Here is a 17,441-nt window from a genome sequence, read left to right on the forward strand (position 1 = left end):
CGTAACCTAGAAGTCACTCACTCGCTCATCCATCTTCTACCGCTCTGTCCTCCACATGAGAGTTGCGGGGGCTGCCGGTGCCAATCCCAGCTGACACTGGGTGAAGTAACCTTGAAGTACCATCTCTAATTCGCTTGAAAAAGTAACTTTGAAGGAAGACGTCGTGACAATCGATGAAATCAACAGGATCTCCACATTTTCCTTTACCCCCTGGTTGGTTCAGAGAGAAGTGACTAGCAGGGATTTCCTCCCCCAGGTGAACGCTATCTCACCACTGCAGGAATCTGGGAAATCTAAAATTGCTGCCTGCCTCCTGCTAAGCCTAAATATACTAGTTAGATTCTGTGTATGAGTCAAGACTTTTCTTACATCCAAAGTAGCTGCCTGCCACACTGCTTTCACATACATCACCTTTTGCCACTCACTCTAAATGCAAATGGACCTGGATCATGGGAGGAGACGGGCTTGGCCACTGGAGATGAGGTTGTCATCATATAAGTGAGGTGGTGGATACGAGCTGAGGTTTCCAATTACACACCTCCACCATGTGCCGGACACTGGGGAGAAGGAGGGGAGGAGCCAAAAAGATGGAGGCAATGATGGAGAAACAGCAGGAGTCAACTTTCACATCACACATCACACATCACAGGGCCACACAGAGACAAACAACCATCCACTCTCACACTTACACCTTAGTGTCACTTAAGAGTGTTCAATTTGCTTAATCCCCAAAACTGCATGTTTTTTTTGCACTGTGGGAGGATGAAGACGGGATTATTAACAGAAATCCAATTTAACATACTGTCCATAAATGTGTTTGTTTCAGTATATAATCAATTTTTATTGCTTTAAAAACAAGGAAACAGCAGAGAGTGGAAATATGGCGAGAGCTGTGCAGGTGTTTTTATATTAGGGCTGAAATAATGACTTAATTAATGGATTATTCATCAAATACTCCATGAAAGTTTTCTGATTTATCAGCTTCTTAAATGTGAGTATTTTCTGTTTTCTTTGCTTTGTGGACAAAACATCCTCATTTCCCAGGTTTGAGAAACACTGATGAACATTTTCTGTGATTTTATGGACCGAACAATTTACTAGTTTACATCCTCTCATATCTCCACCATTAGATGTCACTAATTCTTTGACACAGGACCCTTTAAAGTGGAGAATTTTACGATTCTCAGGCCAAATCACTGCAATCCATGTGAACGATACAGGCAATGTTTAAAATCTTACGAATCTGCAACAGATTAAGGAAATAGACACTGAAATGCTGTTTTAAAACAAAGGCATTTATTGCGAAAAATGCACTTAACATGAAAAAAAAACAAAACAAAAAACAAACCAACCACGGGTCATCAGTACAAGACGATGTATCATGGTCACATGGTAGAGAGCGCTGGTCAGCGCAGAGCATGACTTCAATGGCACAAAAGGCCTATAAATATTCTGCACAATATAGAATTATATTTATATTTATATTTATATATATATATATAATATAATCTTTTTCGATTTTTCCCTTCCTGTTCTCAAACAAACCGAGTCCTGGCGAGTGTACGCACCAAACTTTTTGTTCCTTAAAGTTCCTTTTTTTGTTTTGTTAAGAGCTACATACAGAGGCTCCCTTCCCTCACACACACACACACACACACACACACACACACTCGCAAAAACAAATACACACATCACACAGGTGTCCATTCGAGCAAATATGGCCGACATCTAATTGAAGATGGCAGGAGCGCTTACACTTCCTGGAAAGGACAGCAATTTAGAAGCAAGTCCAATAAAAGAAAAAAATTGGATGTGCATTCATGCCGGTGGGAACTATGACCACGGCTGTTGGCGACTCCTTCACATTTTCCTTCACCATGAGAAACTCACGTGGTATTTACAACCAGGGAAGCTGAAGAGACAAACTCACGTTTAAAAAAAACAAAAAAAAACAAACAGGAGTGAAAACCAGCAGCTCAAGCCATTTATTTTATGTAAAGTGACCACTGTGCAGTGGTTGTTTTCCTGATGATTTGACTCTTGTAAACTCTTCATCCTCAAAAAGAAAAAAGACAGTGGAGACCAAACACAAACCAAGACTTGTGCTTTAGTTTGACTCAGGTTTCTCGCTCTGGTGTTTAGAGTGAGGATAGAGATGAAAACTCCGGCCGCTGAAGTCGTACACACTTGAGAGTATTTGAGAGCGTGCATTTTTAGGCACCAGGGGCTCGACTGACCAGGTTTCCAGTGAGTGATATTTCATGGAAAAAGCTGCACGTGTCGTCTCACACACTCCCAACAAAGGACACACTTCAAGATTTTTAATGAATCATGAGGTAAGTAAGGAAATGACAAGCTGCTCTATATGAACAATCCTACTCTATGGTGTCAGTCTAGAGGTTTTTAAAGAGGGTTTCCCTGATCCAACACACCTGATTCAAATAAATGGGTTGTTCATTCATCAGGCTTCTGCAGAGCTCGCTGACGAGCTGATCATTTGAATCAGGAGTGCTGGAGCGAGGAAACCTTGATCTAAAACATGCAGGACAGTGGGTTCTGAAGACCGGGAATGAGAAACCCTGGTCTAGAACCTAGTTTGTATGACGTGACCTGCTGAAGTTTTTGGTTTTATTTGTTAAAAGAGCTAAAATGATCCCAGATTGTGCTTCGTTCTGTAATTGATGTCAGTTTGCCATGTTTTTGTTCAATTTCCTTCACAGATTAAGGGATTATGATTAGATTTTCTCATGACAAAGTAACAACGGATTAAAAAAATGACTTTTTTTTTCTCCCCCCAATTTCAAGTTTTAAGGTTTATGCTGCACTTGTGCTTCTGATATATCTTCTGTCCTGGAAACTCACTGTCCTCCCCCGCTGTGTTTTAAAGGTTTTCTTGCTCCAACACACCTGATTCAAATAAATGGGTCGGCTTCTGCAGAGATCTGCTCAATCTAAAACATGCAGGGCAGTGGGTTCCCATGGCCAGGAATGAGAAACCCTGATCTAGAACCTAGTTTGAGCTGCTGGAGGTTTTGGTTTAATCTGTTAAAAGAGCTAAAATGATCCCAGATTGTGCTTCTTTCTGTAATTGATGTCAATTTCCCACGTTTATGTTCACTTTCCTTCACAGTTTAAGGGATTAAGGTTGGATTTTCCCCATCATCAAAGTAACAATAGATTAATAATTAATAGTTTTTCCCCAAAAAAATTCAAGTTTTAAGGTTTATGCTGCACTTGTGCTTCTGATATATCTTCTGTATGATCTCTATCTGAGGTGTTTGTCAACCCTGGTCCTGGAAACTCACTGCCCTGCACACACCGGATTCAAATAAATGGATCATTATCCGGCTTCTGCAGCGATCGGACCAATCTAAAACATGCAGGGCAGTGGGTTCACATTGCCAGGAATGAGAAACACTGGTCTAGAACTTAGTTTGACCTGCTCGAGGTTTTGGTTTCATCTGTTAAAAGAGCTAAAAATGATCCCAGATTGTGCTTCTGTGTCAGTTTTCAATGCTTGTGTTCACTTTCCTTCACAGTCTAAGGGATTAGGATTGGATTTTCTCATCACAAAGTAACAATAGATTAAAAAAGGACAGGTTTTTTCCCCCCGAATTCAAGTTTTAATATTATGCTGCACTTGTGCTTCTGATATATCTTCTGTACGGTCTCTATCTGAGGTGTCCAAGGCAGTGTTTGTCAACCTTGGTCCTGGAAACTCACTGCCCCACACTGATTTCAAATAAATGGATCGTTATCAGGCTTCTGCAGAGATCTGCAGGGCAGTGGGTTCCCATGGCCAGGATTGAGAAACCCTGGTCTAGAACTTAGTTTGACCTGCTGGAGGTTTTGGTTTCATCCGTTAAAAGAGCTAAAAATGATCCCAGATTGTGCTTCTGTGTCAGTTTTCAATGTTTGTGTTCACTTTCCTTCACAGTCTAAGGGACTAGGATTGGATTTTCTCATCACAAAGTAACAATAGATACAATAGATTAAAAAAGGACAGTTTTTTTCCCCCCAAATTCAAGTTTGCTTCACTTGTGCTTCTGATATATCTTCTGCACAGCCTCTCTCTTAGGTCTCCAAGGCAGAGTCTGGAGACTCACTGCCCTCCCCTGCCTTGTTTTAAAGGTTTTCTTGCTCCAACACACCTGATTCAAATCAGTGGTCATCAGGCCTCTGCAGAGTTTGAATCAGGTGTGTAGGAGCAGGGCAACTTTTAAAACATGCAGGGCAGCGGTTTCCCCAAGATTAGGATTGAAAAACACTGGTCTAAGGTGTTAATAATCTCCAATCATAGCTAATCTGACAAATCTCACGTGTGTGCACTGGGCTGGTTGTAGTTTGTGCTTTGTTCTGGACCATTATATAAAAACCAAACAAACAAAAAGAGGAGAATTGTGACTGGTTTCTCTCACTGATATTCTTTTACAAACACCCACACTCTTCACTCACACACACACTCACACTCACGCTGAACTCGAGCTCTGAGTTTTGTCCGCTGTGCTTCAATCTCCTGAATCTAGATGTGTTGTTGTGGCAGGATGTAAACAAGACAAGCTTGAATCCACACTCAGGAACATAGAAATTCACGAAAGCAAAAAAGACCGACTGTACACACTGACTGACTGACTGACTGACGCGGTACAAAAATACTTGTTTTAAAGTCGACGAGATCAGAGAAAAAGCTGTCGAAGGTTTTGGCAGTCGAGCGTTGAAAAGGTGTTCGTCCTCTGCCCTCTGATTCACAAGTATTTACCTCGATCGTACAGTCTTCCACGAACCACTGATCAAATCTGCACATTTACAATATTGCTGTAGTCCCACAAAAACACTTAATATCCCCAACAAAAGGCAAGTTTTCCCCGTCTCATTCGTGTCATAAACTCTGGATAAAAGGATCGTAATGATGATAAAACGAGGCCTGCCCTTAAAACACAATGATAAACACGTGGGAATCCCTTCTGTCAAACAATAAACGTGTAAAATACTGAATATTTAGACATACTGGCAGGTTGTATCAGATATTTTCAAGTGAATTTCTTGTGTCCGTAACTCCGCACGGACGATCAAAACACAACTCGGCGTCGAAGGAGTTTTGGCGTCACGTCTGGTTTCTTTTGTACATTCAGCGAGCCAGTTTATTCAGTTCAATGCAGCTGCGAGAGGTCTACGAAGCACAAATGGAAATCAAGAAATGGTCGTATAAAGTCATATAACATATATATAAATAGAAAAAAAAAAAAACATCACTTAAATCCATATTTTTTTTCTTTTTTGCACCATTTTCAAAAAGAATGAAAACCCCTTCCCCCCCCTTGTGGACAGGTCGTGACACAGCATGGCTAGTTTGGAACAACACAAACATCTATTTCCAACGCATATGAAAAACAATAACAAATGCTACATGCATTAACATATACTGGTTGAAAAAGAAACACCGTATGCTTGTTGTCACAAACTAGACGCAGATAATGTGCTTACGAAGGATCCCTTCCCTCATCGCCTAGAAGTGGGACGTTTTCCACGTTTTTTTTGTTTTTTTTTCCTCAATCGAAGAAAGCACCCGAATTCATGTTTGTGAGGTCTCAGTGGAAAAAAAGCAGAGCCGACGCTAACTTTGTGCTCGTGTTTTGCTGGTGGATGATGCCCGAGGAGAAGAACTGGGGGAGGCAGGGTTTTGTCTGACTGTGCTCTCTGAGTCTGTGTGTGTGTGTGTGTGTGTGTCGTCAGTAGTCAACAATCACGAGGTCAGGCCTCCAACGCTGTCCGAATAACCGGGAAAAGCTGCCGCGCTTCAAATGTGGCTGGGCTGGTCGAAGCCGGAGCTAGCTTTCCTTTATATGTGTGTGTGTGTGGGAATTAGTTGGACCAATATGTGTAATATCTGTAATAAATGTTTTGTGACAGTATTGAATATCATTTCAAATTTGACTATTGTTTTTGCAGGTCACTTTTCATGTTTGACTGAAAAGTGACCGTGGCTTTTGTGTGTGTGTGTGCGTTCTTCTTCTTCTTCTTCTTCTTTCCGTCCACTTTGTTTCTGTCTCAGTTTCAGAAGCTCTCGACGAAGCTGCTGGGGAACAGGCCCGTCTGCCCCGTCCTCTGTAAGGTCCCTTTGAACCAACCGTCCTCCCGCTTCTTATGGACAAACACCACGTCTCCCTCGCGCAGCTCGATCTCCGCCTCGCTCTGCGGGGGGTAGGGCACCACCACGCGGTACCTGCCACACACACAATCTTTAATTGGATTCTAGAAAAGTTCTGCATTCTGCGGTCGTGTGTTTCACATTAGACTTATTCAGAAGCTGGCGACTGTCTCTGCATATCAGACAGTTACTGCACAACCGCTGTGTCTGTCTTTTGGTTTACCGCTGTCTAACGGGGGGGATTAGCATTCATCAAAAATATTGGCAACACAGCCACACACTCTGACAGAGTGAGTGCATCATGTGCTGGCATTAACCACCGCTCCCAGGGTGTGACACGGTTCAGTGTGAGTTAGGTCTCTGACCTCAGACCTGGTGTTAACATTCATCCGTCCATGTGGACAGAGTTAAATACAACTGTGCACACACCTGTGTGCGGTCAGGTCAGGTCAGGGCTTGTGTGGTGACATCATGTCTGTTCACGAGTACAGTCGTTAGACAGTGTATTTGCACAGCTGGTACCACTTTATAATAAGTACACACTATTAAGCATTGATGAATATTGAATTCATCATTTATAACTTATGAATACTCATTAGTATGTAGTTTATAAACACTACTCGGTGTAATGCACATGTGTAAATGGTAAACTTAGGCATAATATTGTTGAAATTGCACTTGTTTTTCTCACACTCAGGGTATGAATATGACTTCATTATATGTCATTAACCTTGTTCCTCTCTCTGTGTCCTCATCTTGCAGGCTGCAGGATCCAGGTCCAGTTTCGAGGCTATTCTTATTATTATTATAATACATATCATCACCATTATTCCTGGTCTCTTTCTTCTGTCTCATCTCCCTCTTGTCCTTTCTCTCCCCCACCTCTCCTCTGTCCCCCATTTTTTCCTTTCACCCCAACCGGTCGAGGCAGATGGCCGCATGTTTGAGTCTGGTTCTGTCAGAGATTTCTTCTTCCACTGATGCCTAGTGTTTGCTCATTGTGTGAATTGCATTAAATTGAACTAAAATGAGTTTGACACCCCCTGGTTTAAGGGCATGAGGGGTGTCCAAAGGTCCAGATTTGATATTGTGAAGGTTTCCAGGGGCCAATATGCCTCTCAGACCTCAGTAAACATTACATACAAATGCACTGTTTTACAATAATTCCATTTTCATTGTCACAATTATCATTTTTAAATGGCATTGTAACCAAATCCAAGCCACGTGGGAGTGAAAAAATGAAAATAATCTGCCTTTCTTTCACATCTGGAGTCGAACAACATAACATAATAATAGACAGATTGAGTCTATCTATCACAGGTGGGTTTAGAACCCAGTACTCTGGATTCCAGGCACAACTCTTTACCAGCTGAGCTAATGAGTGACATGTTTTTCTGTCTCGTTTTCTCCCGGGTCATGAATAATACATTCTAAAAGAAGCTGCAGGCTGTACAAAATCTGACTGAGGGCTGTGATCGTCCTTCGGACTTTGGACATGCCCGACTTAACAGATCAGAGTTAATTTGATGTTGTGGCCATTCACGACACTGTATTTACATTACTCAAACACTTTAAGGGTACAACCAAAATCTAACACATATAGAGAGAGTACAATAACACATGGATTGTCATTGCACACTCACACTGTACAACAAAGTTAAATGCCTTCCTACCTCTCGTCTATTGACTCATTGTCGTTTATTGCTAGTGGCACGAGGACATCAGCCAATTAGTCGCTCTCTAATCTCTAATCTGACGAAGGACTGCATTCATGCAACTCATGAAAGTGTCCATATGTGTCCTACTCAGAGTATGGTTTCTGTGATCAGATCTAAAGACACAGGTGTGTAGTTGTACGTGTGATCTGGATTTGATCAGATCCCTGAAGTGTGTGTGTGTGTGTGTGTGTGTGCAGCTGATGACTCATCTCAGTGTTAAGTGTTGCTCCTGGTCAGCACTAAGTGACAGATGGCTCACAGGCTTCAAAGTGAGAGCCATCACCTTGATTAAACCCCGGTGTTACTTTCCTCACAAAGTGGACTCAGTGCAGTAATAACTTATCGGTCATAAAGTTGCCTCGAGCTGATTCTGACTTTGTGTCCATTTATCCTCAGCAAGTTCAAAAACTTTCACCACTGTTGTTTCTTCCTCTAAAACTCTGTATCCTCCCTTAGCTGTAAAGACAGTGTAATACACAGTTTTCTCAGGGATTATTATGGTTTATTGTCAGTTTAACCTTGTTCTTTAACGTTTTGATGTTGTTCTATTTCCTGTTTCATTGATGTGTTTGTTTGTGTTCATGTTTGTGTGCCCACCTCTCTCTGGACAGGGGTTTTGGTTCAGGCCGCAGCACCATCAGAGGGTTGACAGCCCGCGTTGCCGGGGGAGACATGGGGAAGTTCGTATCGAGGGACCCGGACTTCCTGTGTAGTGGCTCCAACCCTATGGCCCCGCCCATCTCGCTCTCGACCGGACAGGAGCCGGCCCGCCCGGCCGACACCATCGGACAGGAACCTGAGCGGGCGTGATGGTGATGGTGGTGAGGATGGTGCGCGGGGTCTGTGGGGGTGTTGTGGGTCGGTGGGGACGAGGGAGGTGAGCGGGATTTCTTCTTGGCCGCTGCGCCGGACAAGAGCTTCAACAAACCTCCAGCTTTCCTCTCCTTCTGTGGACGGAGAGGAACACACAAGCAAACAGAAATGCTGGTCAGGATCACTGCTGTTCTTGAAACACACAGGGATGTGTAACACTTTAGATTAGGGAACACATATTCACCATTATTAACATAAGTAGCATACTAGCCCTTTATTAGTAAATATTAAGCTTGTATTAACACCTTATGCAGGACAAATCTTAATTCATGTCGTAATAGAGGTACAATAAGGTGTTAATACGTGCTAAATGGTTCCGAATAAAGGGCTAATATGCTACTTATATATGTTAATAAGCACCTAGTTAATGGTGAATGTGTGTTATTTTTGTTTATATTTACCAGAGTACTTTTTGCTCAGGTGTGTTTATATAGGTGGTCAAAAAAAAAACACATATACATATGTATATATATATACATATATATATATGTAAATATATATATACATATATACGTATATATACACATATACATAATATATATATATATATATATATATATATACACACACATACAATAATAAAGCATTTTATTTGGGGGTGCCTAAATGCTCTGTGTTCTAAGGGTTAAGATCCAAAGACTGCTCACATGGCAACTTTTACATCATCCCAGCATTTTTTTCCACAAAGTCGAATCAGTAAATTTGAGTCTGCAGCAAGCATAAAAAAAAACTAAAAGAAAGACAGAAAAAAAACAGTCTTTTCTTCCCTCTGCTGCCCTTTGTTCAACAGCTCAGCAAGGAAATAATGGTTATGAGAGAATCAGAACAAGTGTTCTCAGAGATCATGGTAGGAGCTTCTGCTCGGCTACTATGCGTGTCTTCAACAGGAGTATGGGTGGGTATAAGCAAAGTGGTTTGCTCTATTAATGATCCTTCAAGCTGAAACAATGTGTACGTACTGAGGGAGTCACCCAGGAATCAAGTGTAGCGCGAATGCGGCTGAAGTGGTTTGGTAATGACACCGATAAAAGGCAGATTCATGATTTCTCCATTCAGCGATGAATATGGAGGCCGTGCACAATCATGCCCATTCAGCTCAACTCAATATCTGGAGGACAAACAGCTGTCTCTCTCTTTTGCCCGCTTGTTGCTGTGTTTTTTTGTTGTTGTTTTTTTTACACTCAATCATGACAATGTGGATCAATACCAAGCAAGAATTCACTTTATCAGTGATGCAGGGAGCCTTCATCATCATCTTTGCCTTCACTGCAGCCATTTGTTTCTTTAATAGCTCTCTGCTGGATCAAGCATCCAGGTTTTTAAACCCATTTCTCTCCTCTCTCACGCACTCTCTTGTCATTGCAAAACTGAGTGATGCAGTTCTCACATAAATGTCATAAGTGCTGCAAATACAAGAGCTGGAGTAGAAAAGTCAAAATATAGACTAGTAAAAAAAAAAGGCTTGTGATTTTTTATGGGATTAAGGATGAAAGAGGAGAAGATGTTACGACAAATCGGCACAGAGAGCGGAGGAGAAAAAGTACACCATAAAGAGAGGGGGTGACCTATTGACCAGCTAATTTTTCAATAAAAGAATAGAATAGAATAAAAGAAGAAGATAAACTATGTGTCTGCAGGAGTGGACGAAGAAATAGCATAACATAATAAGTGTGGTCAATATTTCTCAGGGGCAGCATGGAGCGCTACATTAATGCTTGTTTGAACATAGATCGGGACAGCGAGCAATGCTTTTGCACTATTTGCTGGCGTTCTATAGACCCAGTGTATTTAAATGGAGGCCCGTGGGCCACATACTGCAGTTTTATGTTTTCTAGTATGCCGTTAAAGGCACTTAGAGATGTTTGTGGGTCGAATACGACACGTTTACCTTATTTCTAAGAGAAACAAATGCTAATATTGTGCAACTTTTTGATTGTATGCACTTGGAGTTGCATCTGAGATGACAAACATGTTTATTTTTTTAAATTTAAAAGAGTTACAGCTAATACTGGGCACTTTATAATGCACTTTGAGGTGTATAAAGGACAGGTATGACCCAAATTATTGCATTTCTAGTTCTTTTATTACATTTTTAATGTATTTTTTTAAATTTGACCTCAATCTCTGGCCCAGCTAAATTTCTTGGTTCTGGAATTAAATAGTCCTGCTATGGACCATGCATGTTCAATAGCAGTTTTTTTTTGAAGCACTTAAACTTGAACAATCAAACACAAGATCAGACGTTTTAAACAATTTAAAAAGGGAACAATTTTGTATTTTTTCCTCTATACAAGTGCCAGTTATTTCTTATTTCTCACAGGATGTGCTGATGCGATCTTCCTTTCTTTTTACATCATTAAATTCTTCCTCCCGAAACACACATCCACTCTTCATTCACACCACTGAGATTCCCGGCCTGGAAAATGTAGTCACCTCAGGTTTTTTTCGGTGACAAGGGAGCGAACGATGCAGACACTTGCGCACGCAAATTTTTCCACCGCTTTGGCATCGCGGGTTTCCTTCCTGTCACGCGGATAAATCTAGTTTGAATTTTAATTTGGGAGAGGGAGGAGATGATGAAGAGGAAAATAAAGACAACCAGAGGGAGAGGAGACAGAGAAGGGAGCAGTGGAGGAGCCGAGGGGGGGGGGAGAAGTGATGAAGGAGGAAATAGAGGGATGAAGGGACAGCAGGAGAGAAGATGGGAGGAGAGACACTTTCATCAGCAAGCTTAAAGGCTTAATCTGCCTCCGATGAGAGTGTGTGTGTGTGTGTGTGTGTTTGTTTGTGTGTATCCGTTCATATTGGCGGGTCACACTCTGTTCCAAAATTGGCCACCAGAGAGCAGCAGACAGTCACCGTTTCATCTGATTCCACGGCTGACATGGAAGGGCATTAAAATTAATGCTCAAATCTCCAAAGAGTGAAGTTTTATGTCATGGCAAAATGTAAGAGGGTTTAAAAAGTCTGACCTGGACTTCTGCAAATTATACCGCAGAGCTGAGGTCTCAAAGTCCAGGCCCGCAGGCCACATGTGGCCCTCCAACCTCCCCTTTTTTTCGAAATAGATTAATTTAGCATCATAAAACACATTTATATTGTTAACTATATATTGTTCCATAACGCAGACACTTTTATTTTGAAATTCTGTCAAATTTGGGATACCATTTTAAGCTCATATGAATAGTTTTTCACTTCATGATTTGAAACCAAGGTGTTGATTTTCTTTTTCCATGCCATGCATTTGTATTTGCATGCATCAAACTTGCAAAATGCAAAATATAGAAGGTGAAAAATAACAAAGACTTCTTTTTGCTTTAAACATCCATTTAGTCGCTGCACGCGCGTGCCCTGCATGAATGCATTTCCTGAAAATGGCGCGTGTCTAACGATGATATGTGCGTGTAATGGTGGCAGCGCTCCAGACAGTGTGACACGGTGTTGACCAGACAGTATCCACACACACACACACCGTCTGCCAGACAGTTATCATAGCTGCTCCACCATTTCCTCTGTGACAGAGATGGAATCTCACTTCAGACCTGAAACCTGATGATTTGGCTCGGCTCAAACTGAGAGCAACAAATGGTCTTTTCAAAGTGTGACTGTGGGATGACATAGTGTTTTGCAACAGCTTATTATTTGTGTTCTAGTTTGACTTTGAAAATGTGATTTATTGAGCTAGTCATGACTGAACAGAAATTTTTAGGATGAAATGGTCTTTTTTTTTTAGTTATATTCCTGAATCGTGTCTCTAAAAAAGACGAGCTTGAATGAGACAATGTAAACAAGGCAGCTGCCTGTTCCATGGTCAATGAGCTGTTTGTCAGCTCGCCATGTCGTTAGATTAGCTGTCCCAGACAGTGAAGCCAACGGCGAAAAAACAAATGGAGCTGAGACAGATGCAAGCCTTTGTTGCCATCCTTCACTGTCAGTGCTGCCTGATTTAACATCCACAGCTCTGACTCCGCACGTCTCGTACAGTATGATGTTTTTGCGAGGTGAAAAAAACTGGAAAAAAAAGACACTCGCTGAGGAAAAGAAGAAGCATTATTCAGAAACACCTGCTGCATAACATTTCACCAGAGTGACATCAAAAAAACATTTCAGTGCCATTTGATTCTCAGCTCATCGTTCTTCAGGAGCTCACCTTCTCTGCTTTCGGTGCGATGGCGGGCGCGTGGGAGGGGCCTGGTAAAGGTGGCTGCAGTGGACTGGCCAGCTCGCCGTTGAGGAGCACCGCTGACACGTTAGGAGGCGTGAGACACGAGAGGGGGGACGAGAGCGGGAGGAGGGGACGTGAGGCCGGCGAAGAAAGGGGCGACGGCCCTAAACTGGGACCCGGAGACACCATGGAGAGAGGACGACCCGACTGGCCGGGGCAGCGTGAAGGGGAGGAGCCCTGAGAACGCAGGGGAGAGATGGCCACCGTGGAGCGTTCTGGGCTTCCGGCCGTGGGACTGTGCACTGAAAAAAACACAGATACACAAATGGATTAAATATCCCATATTATACCCTATTTCTCCAAGTTAAACAAGTTCCCTGGTGGTCAAAATACAATACAAGTAGTATCTCTAAAAAGTAAAACGAAACTTGAGGGACAGGAAATGACACCAGCCACAGAGGCTACTGGGAGCTAACAGCTGTTAGCATTTGGAAAAGTGATCATTTGCAGGCTCTAGCAGGCACATTGCCGTCATATATAACATGTATCCACTGGACAGATAAATCCTCTGAGGCTGGAAGTCTGTGTAGAACTCTGTGCTGCACTGTGGAGCCAAGAATAGAACTTTTCGCGGACTTCGCAGACATCCGGTTTTCGGATACTGTTGCCCTCGCCAGCACTCTCACGTGTGCTCCACGAGACAACAATTCCAGGAATTTAGCGTCTTGTGACGTCCCAATGAGTGCGGAAGTCAACATTGCATGTTTTATCTCCTGTACTTATACAAATATAAGTATTAAAATGATTAAAAAGTTGATTTTGCATAATATGGGACCTTTAATACAAACGAGAGGACAGCAGAATGACTCTCTTTGTAAATCTGTGGAGATTATTATAATGACCTGTATTCTCGAATATTATAGTTTGTCTGTAGATATGTTCAGCTATAATAATTAATTTGCATTATTATAAAACTAAGTAAGAAGACTCAGGTTTGAGATCTGGTCGGATAAAGTGCCTTTCAGCATTTCTGGTTCCTCCCATAGTCCAAAAACATGCTGTATGGGGATTAGGTAAATTGGACACTCTAAATTGACCGTAGGTGTGAATCACGCAGCATCTTGACACACTTGATGGTGATGATTACTATTACCATAATACAGTAATATAGTCAGCCTATCTCAGCCTGTATTGGACATAATCACTTAAAAACACACTAGCTAAATTGTTCTCTTCCCATATTTCCGTTCTTTTTTAATACATTCTCCATAACATTGACATGGCAGTAAAATGGAAATATATTATGACCCATCCTGAGGCCCTAACTCAGGAGGAAAAGGTAGGCAGAAAAGTGAGTATTTAGCGCTTATGGAAACACACACAGAGGACATTACACTGACATACATTCATTTCCTGGAGACTTACTCTAAAATTAACCATAATTACTACTAATCCTAACCTTGACCTCAGCCTAACTTCAAAACATGTCTTCACATTAAAATGTAGTCATTTACGTTTGTCCCCATAAGGAAGACAAGTCCCCATGTGTGTGTTTAAACACATTTTAGGTCCCAACAGCATAAGGAATACCAGCCACACACACAAACATGGTTAGAAGCCACCTGCTCTGCCTTCACTGCAGCACTCAGGCCGTAATCCATGGAGAGGCAGACTGGTCATGTGACAAAACCACTAAACACCAGAACTATGCACACACTTTATTTTGTAATGGAGACCATATGCATGTTTGTGTGAGTTAGTGTGCGTGTGTGTGTGTGTGTGTTCGTGGGAGCCAGAAAGAGAGAGGGAAAAAAGGGAAAGAGGTGCAGAGGTGGAGGCATGAAGCTCTGTCATTACGCCTCCATAAAACAAAAAAAAACACACAGTGATGTCATTCCACTGTGTGTTTGTGAGTGTGTGGGAGTGCACATATGTGTGTGTGTGTGTGTGTGTGTGCGAGTGCGTATGTGTCTTGGCATTGTTCTTACAGCGTGTGCTCTTCAGCCTCACCATTATTTTCTCAGCGAGACAGAGAAGACACAAAGAGGAGAGAGAGAAAGAAGGAGCTGGAGAGATGAATAGACTCTTGAGTGGAGAGCACAGGGGCTGATAGCATCGAGATGTCGTACAACACACACACACACAGGTATGAGTGTTTCTGAGAGACTGTGTGGGACTGACCAACCAAAAGATTCTCCAGAATCTTGTTGAAACAAACAATTATTTTGTTTTTAGTGTTCGCTCAATAATAGACAAGAATCCACCTACAGTCTCTGGGTGTTTATGTGTCAACGTTTCAATGTTCTTCCCCATTTTAAGCCAGCAATATGCAGAGTACACATAATGCAACATCCCTGATGCTAGTGCATTCATGTGCAAACCTCTGTTAAGCCTCTTTTACATTAAAATTAGCTGGTAAACATGATTTGTGAACTAAAGAAAAGTGGTTGTTCTACCCCCCTGGTGTTTTTTTTCTCCCACCCCCTGCTATGATTGAGCTCTTTAAAGCATTTTAATGTTTAATCTTCTACACTTTACATTCTTTTAATCATTTTTTAAAGAGTTAATTATTGTTTTATGCTGCGCTATCATATTTTATGCTCAATTTTAGTCTAACTTTTTTTTTGTTTTCTTTCACTCTTTTTATTATTCTTCACCCAAAAAGCAGCCTTGCCTTACTTCACCTGTACGTGAACTGTGGCATCCCTCCCAGAATTCATTAAAATCGTTAACCACAGACATTCGTGGCTATCGTTCGTGTCATAGTGTTCCCACCAAATGTCAATCGCAGGGTATCTGCAGATTTCAGCAAGTCAACAAGTTTAAAAGATCTTTTTAATGCCACCTTGAATGAAATTTAAGAGCGAAAACACTATAAATAAAGGCGATAGATGGGGGATTCCACTGTTTTTAAGACCAGTATATAACATTTTTAATGAATTTAAGACATTTTAAGGCCTTAAGTCGGAGTGAATGTGGATTAAACACATTCTTGCTGGTCAAAAACCTGTTAAAATCTGGGATTAAGTTGTTTTTTTTAACCACAGGGATTAGGGTACTGTATGTCCCCTATCACCCTGTGATGATGTGATGTTTTTGGATGGCATTGGCATTTATCCACCTTTTTTCTTATTATATAGCTTTTATTATATTATATTATATCATTTTTATTATTATATTATATATTATTTTTTTGAGGCAGGGTTCCAAATTGATTTTGTTTCACACATGACTGACAGCATTGATGGGAGCGGAGGTTAAATAGGCAGCCGGGAGTATAAGCCTGCAAAATTTTTTTTTTACATGGTGTTGAGGCTACTTGAATTAATGACAAATCAATATTCTATTATTCTGTAATCAGAGACTAAGGGTGTAAAATGTAGCAACATCCCAACAGATCTGGACTCTGCTCCTTTAAGCCTGCCGGCTGGTGGAGGATTGATGTTGCAGAGGATGAGGTTTGTAAAAAACACGAGGGACAAAGACAAGTCTCCATGTCAAAATACCTATTTTACATGTCTCTGTAACCTCTCTCCTGTGTTACCTTTTCCTGTCTTTGCTGAGTGTAAATATGCACGCTCTCGCTTACCCAGCTGCACCGAGGTACGAGCCTGGTTCACCGAATGCTGGCTGGAGCGCAGACAGTTCTTCAGCTGGGCGGCGGCCGTCTGCGGCGACGAGGCGGGACTACCGGAGTTTATCAGTGGGGTGGAGGGACGGGGAGAGGAGGGCCCCGGGGAGCCCGGGGAGCAAGGGTCAGAGATTTTACATCCCACCTGACCACCACACCCGCTTCCGCCGACTGGACTGGACAGACACGAGCCGCGAGTAGCACCCACTCCAAACGGAGCCCTTTGAAGAAGAGAACAGAGACATTTTACTCGTAACTGAAATGTCCAAACGATCAGAGCTGATGTTTTATCTTTTCTTTTAAACCAGATGATGCCATGTTTTAGCCAAGATACCCATGCTGCAGGCACATTTAGAGCTGATAGCAAATGGCATCCAGAGGACGAATCCTACTGACTTGAGATGATCCAGTAATTTTCCCCTCACATCAACATGAGCGTAATAAATAATTGACTTCCAAATAAAATAAAGACGTTGTTTTCAGAGAGATAATATAAGAGGGGAATCTAAATGTGTATTATGTTGTAATACACATAATCGATAAGATTATAAGATAAGATAAAAATAAACATTTTGAATTAAATAGGATGAAGAACAGCAGTTTAATCCAGGACGGTGATGGAATGGTTGTGTTTATTCTTGTAAATATGTAAATAGTTGGCAATGGGATAAAGTAGTCTATAAATTGAGTTGTGTATAATGTAAAGGAATGCGGTCTGTGCATATAAGCTTATACTTCTGCATCCATCCATCCATCCATCCATCCATCCATCCATCCATCCATCCATCCATCCATCGTGCCCATGAGAGCAGGAAAGGAGCATTCAATTCAAAGTGCCCGTGTTCTTTGGCGTAGCCCGACAAAGCCCCCTAACACGAGCACGGACTCACTTGTTATGTGCAAAAT

At 41.8% G+C, this 17,441-nt stretch overlaps 1 protein-coding gene across 2 annotated transcripts in view; it reads right to left on the reverse strand.

The window, feature by feature from the left end:
• Positions 1-5,127: 5,127 nt before the first annotated feature.
• Positions 5,128-17,441, reverse strand: part of LOC310942874 (E3 ubiquitin-protein ligase SH3RF3-like) — an 81,811-nt gene continuing 69,497 nt past the window's right edge. Inside the window, exons 7-10 of one of the 2 annotated variants that reach the window (XM_083908322.1) lie at positions 16,494-16,756; positions 12,890-13,206; positions 8,464-8,813; positions 5,128-6,223 (exon numbers count right to left, since the gene is read on the reverse strand). In XM_083908322.1, coding sequence (XP_083764448.1) covers positions 6,055-6,223; positions 8,464-8,813; positions 12,890-13,206; positions 16,494-16,756 — 1,099 coding nt within the window. In that variant the 3' untranslated portion in view covers positions 5,128-6,054. Of the gene's footprint in view, positions 6,240-8,463; positions 8,814-12,889; positions 13,207-16,493; positions 16,757-17,441 lie in introns of both variants that reach the window. The other variant, XM_083908321.1, reaches the window with a different exon arrangement.

Source organism: Microchirus variegatus (genome assembly GCF_963457635.1).
Source record: "Microchirus variegatus genome assembly, chromosome: 22".
NCBI classification, from domain to species: Eukaryota; Metazoa; Chordata; class Actinopteri; order Pleuronectiformes; family Soleidae; genus Microchirus; species Microchirus variegatus.